At 44.4% G+C, this 18655-nt stretch overlaps 2 protein-coding genes across 3 annotated transcripts in view; one reads left to right on the top strand and one right to left on the bottom strand.

Moving 5' to 3' along the window:
* TMEM215 (transmembrane protein 215) overlaps positions 1–18655 on the bottom strand; it is a 68171-nt gene that overhangs the window by 33194 nt on the left and 16322 nt on the right. The window lies entirely within an intron of this gene.
* The window catches only part of LOC141987065 (atrial natriuretic peptide receptor 2-like), a 39453-nt gene that overhangs the window by 18353 nt on the left and 2445 nt on the right, over positions 1–18655 (top strand). Inside the window, exons 10-21 of the mRNA XM_074952107.1 lie at positions 361–447; positions 710–853; positions 1835–1956; positions 3110–3251; positions 7386–7434; positions 8755–8856; positions 10208–10327; positions 11236–11329; positions 12346–12433; positions 13411–13550; positions 14707–14859; positions 16695–16793. Coding sequence (XP_074808208.1) covers positions 361–447; positions 710–853; positions 1835–1956; positions 3110–3251; positions 7386–7434; positions 8755–8856; positions 10208–10327; positions 11236–11329; positions 12346–12433; positions 13411–13550; positions 14707–14859; positions 16695–16793 — 1340 coding nt within the window. The remainder of the gene's footprint in view (positions 1–360; positions 448–709; positions 854–1834; positions 1957–3109; positions 3252–7385; positions 7435–8754; positions 8857–10207; positions 10328–11235; positions 11330–12345; positions 12434–13410; positions 13551–14706; positions 14860–16694; positions 16794–18655) is intronic.

Here is an 18655-nt window from a genome sequence, read left to right as displayed (position 1 = left end):
TCTGCCCACACCACTCTCATCTACTCCATACTAGTCTGGTGCTCCCCTGCAGAAAACAGAAGACTTCACTTCTTTGATTGGGGAACATCCTAATACACACAGATAAATTGACCTGAGCTGCACAATTTGTAGTGATCTTTGTGGGGATGCAGGGAATGAAAACCCAGTTCCAGGATTTTGTCAAAATCTGGATGGGAACCTGGGTCTGAATTTCATGATTCAGACCCAGGTTCCCATCCAGATTTTGACAAAATCCACATCTGTGCACCTTTCCCAGAGAGCCAAAGCTCCTATATAGAGAATACTGCACACTCACCATGTGGGATTCCAGCACTTAGAAAAGTCTTTGTCTTGTTGCAGTGATGGTAGAACAGTCGCCATCAAGAAAATAAGGAAGATGACATTCACCTTGTCCAAATCCATACGCAAGGAAGTAAAGCAAGTCAGGTAAACAACGAAAGCTGCACATTGGGTGCCATTCCACATTTACACCAGTGTAATGGAGATCAGAACCTGCCCCATTGTTACTTGTTGTCATGTTTTTCTCTCCCAAACAGTGTTGAAAACATTTCTTTGAACCTGTCTGAACATGTTTCTGTGCATATTTAGCTTTTCCTCTCAACCCAGTGGCAAAATCCCTAAACTTTCCAGTTCCAAAAGGTGTAGAGGGAAGACTTAGAAAGGATGTGATTCCTGTTCATTTTCACAGAGAACTCGATCATCCCAACCTCTGCAAATTCATCGGAGGTTGTACAGAGATGCCAAATGTTGCCATTGTGACAGAATACTGTCCGAAAGGTAGCCTGAGTGATGTGCTGCTCAATGAAGACATTCCTCTCAACTGGGGCTTCAGGTAAAAAACAAAAACAAAAAAACAGACCTGTGAAATAAGATACACGTAGCATCACCAGGTGACACTACCTACAATTAACATCCCTCTTCAAACAAAGTCAGTGGTAGATGCAACAGTGCTGTGATGTATACCAGAGGATACCATGCTTCTGAGACACAAGGAGAAAGAGAGAGACCCATTGGTTAAGAGGATCCAAGTTTCTGATCTGGCCTGTCCCATGGACATCCTGACACCCCTGAATTTAGTACTCCCCATGTAACACCCAAACCTTTTCATCCCATCTCTAGTATGCTGCAACACCATTTTAAACCTTGGCTCCTCTACAGCTGCCTTCCCCCCCCTGCCCCCACAGTGGCCCTCTGTACTTAGTACACTTTGATGTTCTGGTTTAAGATGAGTAAAAGAGCAGCACAGCCACATTCATGGTAGGCCAACCATGAAAAGATTAGTACAACTAAAAGTCCATCATTAGCATTACCCATAAAAACAGATGTACACAAAACTGGCTCAGGATTTCAAAGGAACTCCCATATGAACTACTTCATCATGTATAATTGCAAATTGTCCCTTATCCCTTCTCTCTCTGCCTTATGTTTGCCTTGCTTCTAGGCAACAAAGAAAAAAAATGGTCCAAGTCGACACGCCACGCAAACTAAGAAAGTTGAGTACTTTGCTCATCTCAAATATCTGCACACACGGCTCAATCCTGCAAACCACTGAGAACTCCCACAAGACGCTGTGCATTCCTACAAGGGGCCCAGGACCCTCCACTCCCATTCAACTGCATGGGAACTGAGGGCATTCAGCAACTCATGGGAGTCCTCAGCACTTTGCAGGATTGAGTCCCTGGGGACTGATTCAAAGGCCATTTAAGTCAGTGGGAGTCTTTCCACTGATTTCAGTAGTCTTTGGATGAATCCCTTCCTGAGTGTCTGGTTCAGTGGAATACTAACCTCTTCATAATGATTGTGTGCCTTTCAGGTTTTCCTTTGCTGGAGACATTGCACATGGAATGGCTTATCTTCACCAGCATAAAATCTATCATGGATACTTAAAGTCTAATAACTGTGTGATAGACGACCGCTGGGTCTGTAAAATTTCAGGTAATGAAGAGAGATGGAAATCTGAAACATGGCCAACTACTAATGCAAGTTGATTTCACAGCCTTCACTGCTCCAGCAGGACTGTGAGCCAACTTTTGAGGTGGAAATGCTAACTGCAGCAGCCTTCATTAAAAGGAAACTATGCCAGAGCAAACATCCCATTACATTATCCTGTCTATCTTACAATTTAAGATGCGTTACCTTTTACCAATTATATGACACAAATGATGGCGTCAATCAGACCTAGCAGTATCCATGTCATTATCTATGAATTCTTTGCCCGATGCCATTCTTTGACATAAGTCCTCCTTTCAGACTTGACAGACAGTGCCCTTTCACAGCTAGCTGAAAAGATGGGCTTCCAGTCTAAAGAATGGGATCCTTGGAGTGTCCCAATTAGAGACTGGTCTGAACCAAAACCGCAAACCTGAACCCCTGCCTCCACACACCAAATTTCAGTGCTGTCTGGATCTTGGAAATAGAAGTCAGAGAATTTTTATCATGCTGTTTTCTGAACACAGCTCAGCACCTGGACACTGGGTCAGATCCGGGAGTCCAGACGAGCTTCATACAAAGCAGGTTGGAAGGGGGGTACAAAGCTGGTGGAAACTTCCCCTTTACACTCCCACAATATTGTGGCCTCTATGTGTAGGTCCAGGCCCCAGTGTAAATTGGAGGAGCCTGAGAGCTGCTCTGACTTACCCTGGTATCTATGTACTCCAAGACACTGAAACCACAGCTGGAGATCACCACAGGTGAGAGGTGTCCCAACCACACCCCCTTTTCTTTGGGCACACCCCTACACTAGCAGCAGGGAGGTGCAGAAAAGAAGCAAGTATGCAGTGCAAGACAGAGCCAGCAATGAGCCTACTGTGGCTGGATACGCTGGGCCAGAACCACCACCACAGGGGTACCAAGAAGCAGTCATATTTCACCAGACACTCTCCCCCAGTATTCAAGCTACCATTCCAGTATACACAACTATATTTGGGTACAAATCAGAGCAACATAGTGCTATTTTTTAAACCAAGTCTCATCTCCTCATACAGAGCAAACGCCTTTAAACCATTAATATTGCTACTTAATAATGGAAGAGTTTCAGGAGTGAACATAACCCTTACTGAGTACCTGTTTCCTTCTTTCTTCCATCAAGACTATGGATTACAGTCCTACCGAAAAGAGGATTCTTGTGAGGGTGCTAGCACATATCAGCAGCGTTTGATGCAGATCTACTTGGCTCCTGAGGCCCATTCATTGTCAGACTATGTCCCCACTTCCATGGCAGATGTGTACAGGTGACGATAAACTTCCTGTCTTTCTCTCTGTGATCAAATAGTCTTTCATAATAGTTTAGCTAAATTCCAAAGCTATACCAGGGTGAATTTGGTGGATTGTGATTAAAAATTGATTCTTATTTAGAGACTAATTTAGATGCCAGGATCTACCGTTCCAAGATTGGGAGCCAAAAATCTCAGCTCGGTAATGCTGGTGTAAATCCAGAGTAACTCCATGTGTTTTTATGGAGCTATTCTGGATTTGAATCCAGGTAAATGGATATAAAAAAAACTAGCCCTGGGTCTATGGTGTTTTGTTTTTGTTTTTTTAAAATCACTTCCTCCCTTGTGTTTTCCCTGTTGGAAAAAAAAGTTACTACTTAGCTAATGGCAATATTCTAAGACTTAAAATGGAGCAGTTTTCCAGTGGGTCAGCAAACCTCATCCATAGTATATTTCCATATGCAATGAGAACCGAGTGGTTTTGCTGAATACACTGGACGGCTATATTTTATATGGAGAGAAAAAACAGCTACTTCGAGGAAAAGAATGCTCTTGAGTAAACTCTGTGCCTTTCTTTCTGAGAGAACCCAGAGGGCAATATTTCACAATCGCTCATCTGCCCAGAGGATGCTATCATGCCAGGTTCTAGTCTACCCCTCCTCCTATTCAAGCATGTACAGGGGTTTACTAGGAGGGTTGCAAGGAGAAGAATGGTTCTGTGGTTCAGGCACTGGATTAGGAATCTGGAAACCTAGGTTTACTCCCTTGTTCTATCACAGAATTCCTGTGTAGCCTTGGGCAAGTCATTTATTCCCTCTGTATCCCATGAGGGAATGACAGTACTATTTAGTCTTTTTGGACTGTGAGAGCTCTGTGGCAGAGATGGTCTCTTACCTAGTCTTTGTACAGTGCTTAGCACAATGGGGCCCTGATCTTGGTTGGGCCTTCTAGGAGCTACTGGAATAATAAATAATTAGGGGTAGTGAAGGAATAAAAGGCTGTGGTGTGCAGAGGTCTGCTTTTGTATTTCCATCTCTTCTGACCCAACCAGAGCATTTGAGCAACAAGGAATTTTTAAGCGACAAAACAGCCAAATGCACTCCCTCAGTGGAAGAAAGCTATCCACAATATTGCACGGTTAAAAACACTTTAGTGTGATTAATCGCACTGTTAAATAGAATACTGTTTAAATGTTTTTATATTTTCTACATTTTCAATTATATGGATTTCAATTACAATGCTGAAGTGTACAGTGCTCACTTTATATTTATTTTTGATTACAAGTATTTGCACTGTAAAAACCCAAAAAATAGTATTTTTTCAATTCACCTCATACAAGTACTGTAGTGCAATCCCTTTATCATGAAAATACAATTTACAAATGTAAATTTTTTGTTTCATAACTGCATTCAAAAACAAAACAATGTAAAATTTTAGAGCCTACAAGTCCACTCAGTCCTACTTCTTGTTCAGCCAATCGCTCAGACAAACAAATTTGTTTACATTTGCAGGAGATAATGCTGCCCGCTTCTTGTTTACAATGTCACCTGAAAGTGAGAACAGGTGTTCACATGGTACTGTTGTAGCCAGCATCACAAGATATTTATGTGCCAGATGCACTAAACATTCAGATGTCCATTCATGCTTCAACCACCATTCCAGGGGACATGCGTCCATGCTGATAATGATCCAAAGCAGTGCAGACTGACGCGTGTTCATTATCTGAGTCAGATGCCACCAACAGAAGGTTGATTTTCTTCTTTGGTGGTTCGACTTCTGTAGTTTCCACATCAGAATGTTGCTCTTTTAAGACATCTGAAAGCATGCTCCACACCTCGTCCCTCTCGGATTCTGGAAGGCACTTCAGATTCTTAAACCTTGGGTCGAGTGCTGTAGTTATCTTTAGAAATCTCACTCTTTGCGTTTTGTGAAAGCTGCAGTGAAAGTGTTCTTAAAATGAACAACATGTGCTGGGTTCCCATCTGAGTCTGCTATAACACAAAATACATGGCAGAATGCAGGTAAAACAGAGCAGGGGACATACAATTCTGCCCCAAGGAGTTCAAACACATTTTTTTAACAAGCATCATCAGCATGGAAGCATGTCCTCTGGAATGGTGGCTGAAGCATGAAGGGGCATACGAATGTTTAGCATATCTGGCATGTAAATACCTTGCAATACCTTCTGATGGCTGTTTGAATTCATAAAAATGTCCCCATTGTTAACGGTGACAGGGTTGTGCTACTCACCACTGGATGACGCTGCCTCTTGGCGATTTTGGGGATTAGTTCGGTCAGGCCAACACCCCTTCCAGCACTTACACCCAGTCAGTTTCTCCTATGCAACAGGAACAATAGCATCCTTTTCGTGACTCAGCCCTCCAGCCAGGTCACTATTGTGATTTCCCATTCCGGGGGGGCTGTATGTGTGTGGGGGGGCATGCATTAAGGTGCTTGCTCCCCAGACCAGTCCTCTGCTTCACTGCCGCACAGTGCCACTCCCACAGCAGCGAGCAGGAGAACCTGGGCCCACCCTCTACTCCAGGTTCCAACTCAGACACCCTCTGCACAGCAGCCAAGGTCTGTTCCCTTGCTGCCTTTCCCTGAGCCAATCCCACACCTGCTAGGGCCTTCCCCACTCGTTGAGATTTGCCAGTCTCTCCACTCCCTCCTCCCAGCAAGTAATTGTAGGCAACTTGTCTCTGAAGCCCCCAACCATTTCTCCCAGGGAGTAACTATAGACTTCACCCTCCTGTCTCCTCTGCTCTCAATTTCCTGTCTTTTGTAGAAGCCCCACCTGTCCCTCACAGGTGAGCGTCTCTCTAATTAGCTGCCTCCAACTCAAGATCCCCTGTTTGCAGCCTAATTAGCTGATTGGGTCCACCTGGCCTAACTTATCTTTTGCAGGGCCAGTGTGGGGAAGCACGCTAACATCAAATGATTTCAATAAATTCTTCCCCCTGGTATCACTAAACACCCACCAAAAAGGAAATATTCTGCAGAGAAGTTCGTTAGTTTATGTCTTGGATTCATGTGTATTACTGTCTTCTGCAGAATCATACATGTATTATGCTGAGACCTGCCAGGACGCTGCTAATGACCATTAGCCATTTCAAGCCAGATTTTTAACTTCAGTGGGAGTTAGGTGCTTTTGAAAATCCCACTAGCTGCCTCTCTGCATTTTTAGGTGCCTAAATACCTTTACAAATCTGGCCCAAAATGGCTTGCCTGTCTAAAGATTGAACCCAGCTATGCTGTTCTATTTCTGTGCTAGGCCTGACTACAGAGTGATTGAGTGCTTGAGCACCAACGCTCCTTGAGTTATGGTGCTCCACGCAAGCAGCTGTTTCGCAGCAGTGTCTCATGCCTTTTGTTTCGTCACTTCCTCCCATCCAAAAAGCATCACGTTTCCCAGTAATGCTGACTTAGTTTGATATGCTTTCAGCTTGCAGCGGGCAAAGTGCACAGGTTTAGGCTACGTAGCTGTAAATTTGTGACTGAGCTTGCCTCTTGGAGCCACATCTTGCCAAGACCTTTCCTTAAAACAGAGTGCCGGGGGGTACATTGTTCATGCCTTCGGCAACTGAACACTGCAGTGAACTTAAAAGGTTACTGAGATCCCTGTTACAGCTCAACCTGCCAACCCGAAGTGCCTGCAAAGTCTGTCTGTGCTACAGGGCAGACAACCCTTCCTTGGCAAATACATGGCAACCGGTGAAATCAGATAGAGGCACGTAGCACCAGAGTTCCCAAGCAATCCAGCAGGAGAGTTCCTCCAAACGAGATGGCACCTGTAATAGTGCGAGCGCTGTCCATCTAGCCCGGGTTGACTAGTGCTTGGCATCTATGCTGTAATAGACCTGGTGTTTGGCACTATGAGAAGGTGCTTAGCCACCCCAGCATGTGACCGTGTGTATTGCTGGCCAAAACACCATGGGCCCAATCTTGCAGTCCTTAGGCATCCAAAAGGTCCATTGATTTTCCTGAGAATGTGTCCCAAATAAGGATGGATTAGTGACTGGGGGGAAAAAAAGAAGAAAAAGAAAAAAAAAGCAGGGAGTGAGGGAGAAGATGTGCAAAAATGTCATCCTGTTCTTCAAAAGGCTCTGTTTGCAATATATTCACTCCAATTATTTGTCTGTAATATTGCAGTTATTCCATCATTTTATTAGAGATCGCAACAAGAAGTGACCCTGTGCAGGTAAGAGTTGAAGAGCTATTTGTGAAGTTCCTCATAATTTTGATTCTGCTGCCATTGAAGTTATTCTCAGAACTCCAGTTGACTTCAGTGGGAGCCGGATTGGGCTCACAGTACTGTGTTCACAACGGTATATATTCCCATCATGGATCAAAATCTTCAGTGGTTACTCAGGGCTGGATCTTTATTTTGATTACATTGGTTTAAATCCACTTCCAGTGGAGCCACGCTACCAGTGTAAGATTCCTCCTGGCCCTACCAACCCCTGGGATCCCCAAGAGAAATGCAGTGGAAAAGATAATACAGCTTCTGTTCTATTCTTTTTTTCTGGGTACGCTCTGTGGGGCTGGAGTGGGGATGAGGTACGTCACTCCCAGACTTACCATTGGCCTGCCCACCCCTCTTGTGGCCTGCTCAGTTTCCAGTCCTCCCACAATACAGCCCCAGACCCACAAAGCACCTTGATAGGATCCAAAGCTGGGGGGACAGTGCTGGGGTAGCTGTTGAGCCTCCATCTGTGGGGAAGGTGTTGTCTGTACATGGATTCAGGGTAAATGATCTATGCCAAACTGTTTGCATAAATGATGGGGAGGGATAGCTCAGTGGTTTGAGCATTGGCCTGCTAAACCTAGGGTTGTGAGTTCAGTCCTTGAAGGGGTCATTTAGGGATCTGGGGGAAATGGGATGACTAGTTGGGGGTGGGGGTGGGCCCTGCGTTGAGCAGGGGGTTGGACTAGATGACCTCCTGAGGTCTATGATTCTATGTGCATCAAAATCAACATAAGGTGACCTGAAAAAAACCCCTGTAACAACTCTGGCTCCATAAAACAATTTGGCTTAAAAATAACTCTAGTGACCTGCACTTATGATTATGGTTCTTCCCCTGTTAACTGTTCATGCCGGTGGCCCAATGTGGTCCTTCAGCTTCACAGGGGGCTCTTGCTGTGTCTGATGTTTTCAATAATTTCAAGAGCTGCTCCCCTTCTATATAGGCTGAGCTCAGATCTTGTCAGCTGAGTGAGAGCTTGGAGACAGCCGTCTGTGGCACAGTGAGATATGTAGGCCTCTTCTGTACTCAGACATAAAAGCCCTAATCTGGAACATTTCCAATGGAAAGATAAAAGGAAGGCGTCTGTACAGGAAGTGATAGGCAAGAATATGTCCCAAACATGACAATAGGGGTGTATTTTCAACATGGTGGATGAGAAAACTACCAGCTATTCTCTCTTTCCTTGATTGGTGTATTCCGTGCTTTACATCGTTATTATGGATTTCTTTTCACTGCTGTCCCCATTCCTGTTCTCCCAACATTATTTTTTCAAGGATGATTCTCATTCAGCGGAATATTCATCGTGCCTGCCTCTGACAGAATTAATTTCAGGAAAGTCTGAGAATTCCTGCCCATGCCCTACAGACTATGTGGAGGTAAATAAGGTTATATAGTCTCTCACACAAAAATCTTCATTGAGGTGAACTTCAGATTGCAGGCACATGACAGTGGTTTCAGTGCAATATTCCTTTGAGGAATGTAAACATTATTTTTAACTTAGAAACCCAGGAAATGCAGAGTTAAGAGTGTAGTTTTTAAGCATGGCACCATAAAATGCTCTTTAGCTTTAATAGCCACTAGAGGTATGTCTACACTTACAATGCTATCGTGGCACAGATGCAGTACTTCGGTGTACACACTCACGCCCGTAACGGGAGGAGTTTTCCCATCACTGTAGTTAATCCATCTCCCCAATAGGTGGTAGCTAGCTCGATGGAATAATTCTTTCATCAACCTAGCACTGTCTACACCAGAGGTTAGGTCGGCATAGTTACATCTCTCAAAGGTGTGTATTTTTCACACCCTTGAGAAATGTAGCTATGCTGATGTAAGCTTTCAGTGTGATCAGCCCTATGAAGGAGCCATTATTCTGCCAAATGGAAAATTTCAGTTTGTCCCCCAAAAGTTTCAGGGCAGTAATGTTTCAATATTCAGTCACTGGAATTGTATGGCTTTTAATTTTGTTATCAAGTGTCAAGTCCATCTACATATTTAATATCAGTGAAGCTTTATTGTTAGCATTTGAAAGTCAGTTAGTAAATTATAGTATGTGTCTGGGGCAATGTCTGTTTTTTAAATGAGATTAAAGGTCTGAGTCTCGTTGACACTAAGTGCTGGTCTGCACGCAGAATTGCGCCGGTTTACTAAAAAGTGTGTCTTTAAACCAATTTAGTTAAACTGGTTCAAGTTTTTGTGCAGGCACTCTTAGTTCACTTTAAGAGTGTCATAGCTTAGCTTCCCAATTTAAATAAAACCAAGCTACCCTTAAACGGAAATAAGATTGTCTACACTGAGTTTTACATTGATTTAACAAAATCAGTTTTTAAACCGAGTTAAGTTAAACCAGTACAATTTCTGTGAATAGATAAGCCCTAAAGCCAATTTCCACCACTCCGGCAGCGTAAAGTGGCCTAGTGTAAATAAGAATTGGGCCCAAAGTTTCAAAAGTATTTGACAGAGGAAACCAAGCATCGCTTTTGAACATTCCAGTGTTTCTCCCAGTAGCATATTCATTTACTAATGCTATTGAATTACATGGGCCAGATTATCAGTCAGTGTAAATCAGTGTAGCTCCAGAGACTTCAACGTAGCTATGTCATTTTACGCCAGTTGATGATCTGGCCCCAAGTTCACAAATGGTCCAAGATATAGCACTCGAAGGAAAACCTATCTGTACCTTGAACTATTAAGGGCCATTTGCTTTCTTTCTCCCTTTCCCTGTTTCAGCTAATCAGGAGGTGCAGGAAAACCAACCCAACCCAAAGGCCTACATTTGAGCAAGTCAAGAAGTTATTGTACAAGATGAATCCAAACAAAGTTAGTCCAGTCGACATGATGATGACTCTGGTAAGCTTAATAGATTCTTAATCAAACCAGAAAACAACCCAGGCAGGACTTAACATACCCACCTGCTGCCAGCTCTCCCTTCTAATCACTTGGAATGGTCTTGTCCTTTGATGTCATGCCCATTGTTTGCCAAGACGAATAACAAACACTCATTGACCTCTAGTAGAATTAGCCAGACTCCTTGTTGTTTTTGTGGAAGCTACAGTTAACTTTGAGTCCCAGGTTCCAATCTAGCCCCTTTCCTTCAGTTCAGTTCTCAATTTTGTTTAGGGCTGAATTAAAAAAAATAATGTGATAACAATTGTTTCTTAAAAATGCAGGTGGTGTAAATCCTGTCCTCCCTCCTCGGGTGCATGGCTTCCCAGGTGCAGCTGCAGTTGAAGCCGAGTTTACTATATATCAAGAGCACAGCTCTCCAGAGGCATCTTGAATGCTATTGTGCAAGGCTTTGGTGGTGGGAATGGGGCTTGTGGTTCCATCATCTATTGCTACTCAGAGTAGGGGTGCACAAGCCACAGCATGGCCTAATGCAGCTCTGTGATCTGTTGGTGGAGGCTTGAGACTTGGATCCTTATGTGGTCCCTGCAGAGGGTCTCAATGCACATCTCCACAACTGGTACTGTGCACTGATATCCAGGACTTGGCTCCCAATGATTATGTAGAATTCGAAAGCAATGGGGCAAATTCTGCCTTCAGAAGCATGAGATCTTACTGATTTCCTGTGGGAGCCATGAACGTACCTAAGGACAGAATTTGGTCTAGAAAAAAATAATCTAGACCAACTTTTGACCTGTGCCCATCTAAATGTTACCAAACCAGAACCAGCAAAATGCTGAACTCCCTGCTGTTTATAAACATGAACACCTTAGTGAATGGATTATATTATGGAATCTGTTTGTCCTCCTTAGATGGAGAAATACAGCAAACACCTGGAAGTAGTAGTTGCAGAACGAACCCAGGACTTAATGCATGAAAAGCAGAAGACTGATCGTTTATTATATAGTAAGTCAATCATATTACAGAAAATATAGGATATTCTGAGCAGTAGTAATTGAAATTTAGCTTTCCTAGTGGCAAGCAATGGAAGAAACTACCTTTTTATAGGTCATCCTTTAATATAGTTCCTCCATGCAAGATTCAATAGATATTTATCATTTCTTCATAGTTCCCCCCCCCCCCAGAAAATAAATACTTTTACATTGACTAGTTAATATTCCAGCTTCCTCAACGTTCTGAGACCCTCTTCTGTTGCTGAGAATGTCATCTTGTGCAGTTCTAGGCATGCTGGAGGATCCTGGGGAGCTCATAGAGGAGTTGGGTTCTTTTGTAGATTGTGCACTATAGAATTCCACAAGAGGATGGGAATGAGAGGAAAGACAGAGACAACAAGGGAGAGAAATCAGGAAGGAGAGAAAGGGAAAAGGAGAGAGAAATGAGGGAGAGCGAAAAGACCAGAGATGAAACACAGAAGGAGAGGGGACAGAAGGCAGGAAAGAAAAGACAGAGGAAAACAAAAGAGAGGTAAAGACAGACAGAATCAGAGATGGGCCTGGTTACATCTAGACTTCCCCTGACTTTGGAATGTTTAGCTCCCAAGCTTTCTTCTAGCCCTGTATCGATCCATGGAACAGCTACACTAGGATTCAGATAGGATGTGTGATTCCAATTCAAGCCTATCTCTAATAGTAACACTAGTTGTAATAATAATTAGAATTCATAACAAGCAGCACATATGGGCAAGTTCTGACATCAGTTACACTGGTGTCAAACTGCTACAACTTCATTGATTTCCACAGAGTTACTCTGGATTTACCAGGCTGTAAGGGAGGGCAGATTTTATCCCTACATTTTTTCCAATGTCAAAGCATTTTACATTCATAAACATTCCTTTTGCTTTCTATATCTGAGTGGGGAAAAATCAGATTAAGCTAATTTTATCCTTTTCGTGCATTTCTCACCCTACAATAATAAGTCAACTACAATAATAGTTGACAATCTTGCTTTGTGCTCTAAAATAGGTATGTTACCCAAGCAAGTAGCAGATGATCTGAGGCAAGGAAAACCTTCACAAGCCCAAAGTTACGTAATTGCCACCATCTTTTTCAGGTAAGTGGGAATGGGTGGATTTAGGACTATAACTTACCTGCACAAAACAGTTGTGGTCAAGTCACTTTTAGAGAGGAGGCAAATAATGTCCATGAAACACAAACATTAAACTTTTTATTTGAGTGAGACCATAATGGAGGTTTGCGAATTTCCACCTGTGGAAAGGAGTGCTGTTAAAATGCAGTGGATGAAGCCTTTGCTCCAGGCACATAATTTCTGTCAAAGCTGTGATCACTGGTGGAAAAATGGCAAAATTTTCCTCAGCGCAAATTTGTGAATTTCTATGAAAGGTCACAAAATTGCCCTTTTTTATGTTAAAATGAATGAAGTGGAAAGTGAGACTATCACATGGCTGGAAGTCTAACACTTGGTAATACATCACCTCTAGCAGTTAAAAGAAATATTTAGTGCCCAAGTAAAGACATCAGGATTGGTCCCTAAGGTGGAAAAACAATACATACATCAAACATGTTTTTACAGACTTTATTTGGCTTTCGCCATTGAACAGCATGGTAAAAGGTACAGCGGGGAGTCGCTGTCCAACAATTTAAAGAGCCAGCTGCTCAATCCATGACAGAGGTAGGATATTACATCCACTTTTTCTTGTGTGCATAGTCTAAAACCAAGGACCGTTTATCCACAAAGTCTGGTTGTAGATGAAAAATTGTCTGCTCCGTTGGAAAGTGAAGCTGACTTAGTTTTATCCGGTCTTTGGTACTGAAGGGATCTCTTCTCAGCCTAAGCAAATGTTTTAAAGAGGAAGATCCCCAGCCAGAAAGAGAGACTTCAAAACAAACTGAAAAAACAAATTCAGGGATGGGTTGTGGTTGTGGTGGGGTCAGTACCTCCAGCTGAGAAAATAGTACTGCATGGGAAGATGTGCCATTGTGTTCATGTTTAACCAGAACACCTGACTGGATGGTGTTTAGCCAAACACCTGACTGGACAGTGTTTGTTCTCTTGTTGTGCCTTACCAGTGACATTGTTGGCTTCACTCAGCTATCCAGCACCAGCACACCTTACCAAGTGGTGGACTTCTTAAACAAACTCTACACTACCTTTGATGAAATCATAGACAACCATGATGTCTACAAGGTGGAGACGATAGGAGATGCTTGTAAGTTCCCTGTGCTGTGGGCAAGTGGGGATTTCATAAGAGGCTTAGGAGAAGAAGGGCTCAAAGCATAAGAATAACCAGTCCAGGGGATCTGAATAGCTCATTACCGCATTAAGGACCAGAATAATTACATTCTGAGAGGGGAGAGTCCTAACACTGCCCTAATGAAGACGGTTCATTTCCCTCCCTACATGTTCATAGTATTCCATTAAACTCAATGAAAGGAGAGAAGTGGGTGGAGATGAGCAAATCCTTCTGTGTTTGATTTCTGTGTCCTGCAGGGTCCAGTCTTAGATGTTGGCAACAGACCAATCGTGGCTGGTTCACTTGATGGCTTGCGCTTTACAGAAATGTGTGACTCTCAAATGAACCAATGCCAGCAACCCATCCCATCCCCACACCTTCTGCCCAAGACTCCCTCTCCTAAATGTTATCATTGCTGTCTTCTCAAGCAGGGAGTGGTAGCCTTATCCTCCTTCCGACTCTGTATGGGGCTGGAGGCTCTCTCTCTGGGTTCTTTCCCCCATTTTGTAGGTTTGCAAGGGGTGGCTGCCACTAAAACTACTCTTGCACCAAATCCTCCGGGATTTTGGGGGCAATGGATTCTGAACCCTTCAATGTTAATGGTAGTGATGAAACGCCTCTTGCTGCAGCAGCTGTTGCACACATTAGGGATCCCAAGCATCTTAGCTATCATTTGATTTCTAGAGTACTCAAATGGATTCCCTAGCCAGAGAGCTAGTCTATAGACTATCTCTGCCCTTGCTGCTCAGTGTAGGAGCCAGTTTCAGAAGGAATGGGGGAAGACTCCTGAGGGATTTGTGGTTCCTTGCCATTTCCTGCTGACACCCACTTTAAGCTAGAAGAGCTGATTCCCTTCATGAGGCCCTGTGCTCCTTCTCCAGAGTCCTTGAATGTGGGGAAGGGTAAGAGGGAAGTGCAAAGTTTTGCACAGCTCTAGAAATTAACCACTCAAAATATTGTACTGTGTTTCCTGTCCTGGATTTGTTTCTGGAGGTCTTTGCGCTAAACTCAGAACTAGCCCAGTGTGTGAAAGGGAAATAGCATTTTTTAGCTAAGGCCAGCATCCTTCTAGCAAATGCCTGCTTAAAATGACTCGTGTTGAAGGCTGATGAGGCTGTATTTTTGTTTTGAGACATGGTAGTGTCGGGGGTACCCAAAGAGAATGGTATTCGTCATGCTAGTGAAATAGCAAGTATGGCTCTAGACCTGGTGGCCGTGTGCAAGACATTTAGGATTCCGCACAAACCCAACACCCAGCTAAAGATACGAGCAGGAATCCACTCAGGTATGTGGGTAGGCTGCCATCTGGCAAATGTTTGTAATAGCATCTTGTCTATGTAAAGAGTGAGCTGAATTTTCAGCCATGGGCTGAGCATCCCATTTAATGTTCATAGCCCCAGGCAGCTGCAGTATCACCTTATCCTTAGAATCCAAGATCCTGTGACAAGGCAGTTACTGCTGAGTGGCAACTGCTGAGTTTTAAAGGGCCCTCACCATCCCTCTGACATGGATGCTTTTGCAAAGAGTGCCCCACCAGCCAGACTGGGTGGAGCAGATCCACACTTGTGCCTCACAGAAGGAGAGAGAAAGCTGATGCTAATACAGGCTGGGGATGGTAATTCTGTTGCCATTGCTAGTCCCAGTTAGTTGTTCGTGATCCCAAAAGAGCATTTTCTCACATCCTTGACTCAGCCCCCACACTTACGCTTTCTCTGCTCCCTGATCTGGGTCACCATCTGATTTTCCCACTCATCTGCATGCCTGGTTGGCAATACGGAGTCTGGATTAGACCAGCACACATGTTGTGATGCTCAGCACTGTGGCATGCGGCCCCAACAAGACCATTAGCCCTTGTTATCTCAACAGCAGAACAAACACTTCTCATTTTAAAGCAGAATGGGCTGACATCACAGACCCAAAGCTAAGATTCAATGGAGATATCTAGGAATAGAAAGCTCCTCGGCTATTGTCAGCACTATATGAGCTTGGTTCCTGCTCTTGCTTTTCCAGCTGCTTAGTGTGTGCAGGGCCAGCCTAAAGTATTTTTTGTGGGGCCTAGTGTGAACAGCTCCTGTGCAGACCCTGTCATGGGTCCACTTACCACAGTGGCACCTCCTCACAGGGACTAGCTCCGCCAGCCAGTATGCCCTCTCCTTATGGTGTCTCTCCCGTCATTGTCTCAGCTTGCAGATCCCCCTCAAGCCAAGTACCGCAGAGTCCTCTTCATGACTCGGCTCTTTGGCCACGTCACCATCCATGTTTCCCCTTTCCGGGCGGAAGTATCTCTGGCAGTAGTCCAGCCACTTCCCCAGTGGCGAGTGGTGGGGACTCAGGCTCACCCACTACTCCGGGTCCCAACCCAGGGACCCTGTCAATGGCAACCACATGCTGCGTCTCCTCAACTCCCCTTATGACTGTTATGCTTTCCTGGGCCTCTTCCCCTGGCCCCCAGCACCTGCTCTGCCCTCAGGGCCTTCAGGCACTGCTCCATCCAGGTACTAGCACTCCTTCCTCTAACTAGGAACACAATCTTCCCTCCTTGAGCTCCAGATAGTTACGCGCCCTGCTCTGCTCCCTGGCCCTTCTTATATAGGCCTGCTGGGCCTGGATTGGCTGCTCCTCACAGCCTCCCTCCTATTGGCCACTTCCTCACGCAGCCTCCCTCGGCCTCTTTTAACCCCTTACGTGCCAGTGTAGGGCAGACACTCCATCAAAGACCCATCTAGCTCTCTGCTCACCTATGACTAGGCCCTCCTCCCCACACCGTTCTGTGTACCCATAGCAACTCCTGCCTGCCTGTGATCCCTCCATCCCAGCCCTCCCCTGCTTATGAGGCTCTTGGGCTTCTGGTGACTCACCTACATGGACCTGGAAGTCAGTAGTGGAGCTGAAGCACAACTTGTCAAATGCAGGGGACGGTTAGGACAGTATCGGCATTTATACCTTGTCATGGTGCAATGCAACCAGACTGGACCACAAATTGGGAACTGGGGACACTGGATCAGAGCTGTGTGTGGTGCTGAGCCCTGTGCAACCACGGAGATTACATAAGCCTAAGGTTCATTCTGAGTGTGAGTTAAAAACATCTCCCAGAATAGTTGGCTTTCTTTTCTTCAACAGGGCCAGTCGTAGCTGGAGTCGTTGGAACCAAAATGCCCCGGTACTGCTTGTTTGGAGACACTGTCAACACAGCTTCCAGGATGGAGTCCACCAGTGAGGGTAAAGAACAGCCAAATGCTGGGGCAATGCTTAGCACATTTTAATGAGTTGTGGAGGGCTGAGTTCTGAGTCCAGCCCTGGCTTAAGTGGGTGCAACTCCCAACCTCAGGAGGCTTTTGACTTGAGGGCTCAATTGTGCAGCCAAGATCCACACACAGAGGGGAATGTACATGCATGGCTTTCCCCTCTTGTGAAAAAGGGGGCTCCACTGCCTTGTGACAGCCTCCCCTCTTCCTCCAGGCCCAAGAGAGGGGTCTCCAAGGGTCCAGAGTTCCTTAGGAGATGGGGCAGGCTGCAATCAGGCCCCGGAGAGGCACAGGATTAGCAGGGAATGTTCATTGTTCCTCCTTCCCTGCACTAAGCGGAGCTATAGAAGAACTATAATATGTTCCATGGCCCACCCTCCTCAGTGTAACTTCCCTTTAAATGGGGAGTCTAGGAGACTGCTAGTGACTGCAGAAAGTTTGACAGCCTGGCTCCATTGGAGCTGCACCCCCAGTCAGTGGAGGTGGGGGCAGTGTGTTGCATGGGGAAGCAAACCCTATCGTCCAGCAGAATGATTAGGGAGAAATCTTCATGAGAAAATCTTCGGGAAGAGTTCTTCTTCAGCTCCTCCCAGGGACTGACGGGGTCCCGAGTTTGGTTAGCAAGCTTTATCTTTAGCCGAGCTGATAATTAAAAGCTCAGGATCTGAAATCTGATTTGATCTGAGCTCCAGGGGCCAGAAAAAGCTGAATGAGCCAAAACTGGGCTTTTTTTTTTAGACATATATTTGTTCCTCTAATCCATAAGAGAAAGAAGGTTACATAGTTTGTTGGATGGGGCTACAATGCTTTTCAAATGTATTAAAACAGGGCAATTTTTCAATATGTTTTAAAGGGCTGTTCCGCTCTGAAAAGTGACTCTCAAAATTGTCATGATGGGGTTTAATATGTCCATTGTGCCTTACTGATTCCATATCAAATTTGACCAATTTTCAAATTGAAAGTGTATTTCCTCCCCCATCCTACTGCTGGCATTGCAAACTCAACTTGTGGGTCTGAGAGTCAAGCTGGGTTCTTTCCTTCTCACTCATCATCACTAGTATGAAGACTCTGCAGAACAAATTATGCCCTCAGTGACATCTGTTCACCCCCATCGTCCTCAACTCATGCTCTCAGTTATGTGTGCAACCTCATTAGCCTTCTGTCAACCTCCCAGTCTGCTCCCTTCCTCTTCTCCCTTTGCACTCTCCTGGAGTGAACTCATTTGATACCATAGCCTCAGCTAACACTTTTATGCTGATGATTCCCAAATCTTTTCCTCCATCCCTCACATTTCATTTTCTCTTCAGTCATGTATCTCTGCCTATCTCTCACCTCTCCTTCTGGATGTCTTATCAGCATTTCTAACACAGTGTGCTATGAAAAAGTTTATCTTATAACCTTAATTCTCTCCTCTTTCCATGCTTCTTTTGAAATATTCATCTGAGGATTTCAAATAGCTTTACATACTGTAGGTAACTAACCCGGAGGACCTCACAGTGATAGGTTAAAAGTATTAACTTCAGTGAAATCCAGAGTTTCCATCCTGTGTGGACATAACATTTGTTTCTGTCCCAAATCAGGATGAAATGTCAAAATATCAAAACTTTTTGTGGGACAAATAGTTCAGAAAATTTTTCATCTGGAAATTATGGAAACATTTTATTTCAGCATTTTTCAATCTAAATTAAATGTTCTGAGATTTCTGAATCAAAATGCTGTGGAAAATGTTGATGTTAAGGAAACTGCTTTTTCTGTCAAAAAATCATTCAGTGGAAAAATCCCCCCCAGCTCACGAATCATCCCCATTTTTACAAATAGGTGAATTAAGTGTCTTGT

The sequence above is a fragment of the Natator depressus genome, chromosome 5, assembly GCF_965152275.1.
Source record: "Natator depressus isolate rNatDep1 chromosome 5, rNatDep2.hap1, whole genome shotgun sequence".
In the NCBI taxonomy this organism is placed as follows: domain Eukaryota; kingdom Metazoa; phylum Chordata; order Testudines; family Cheloniidae; genus Natator; species Natator depressus.
This window is presented reverse-complemented; position numbering and strand designations above follow the sequence as displayed.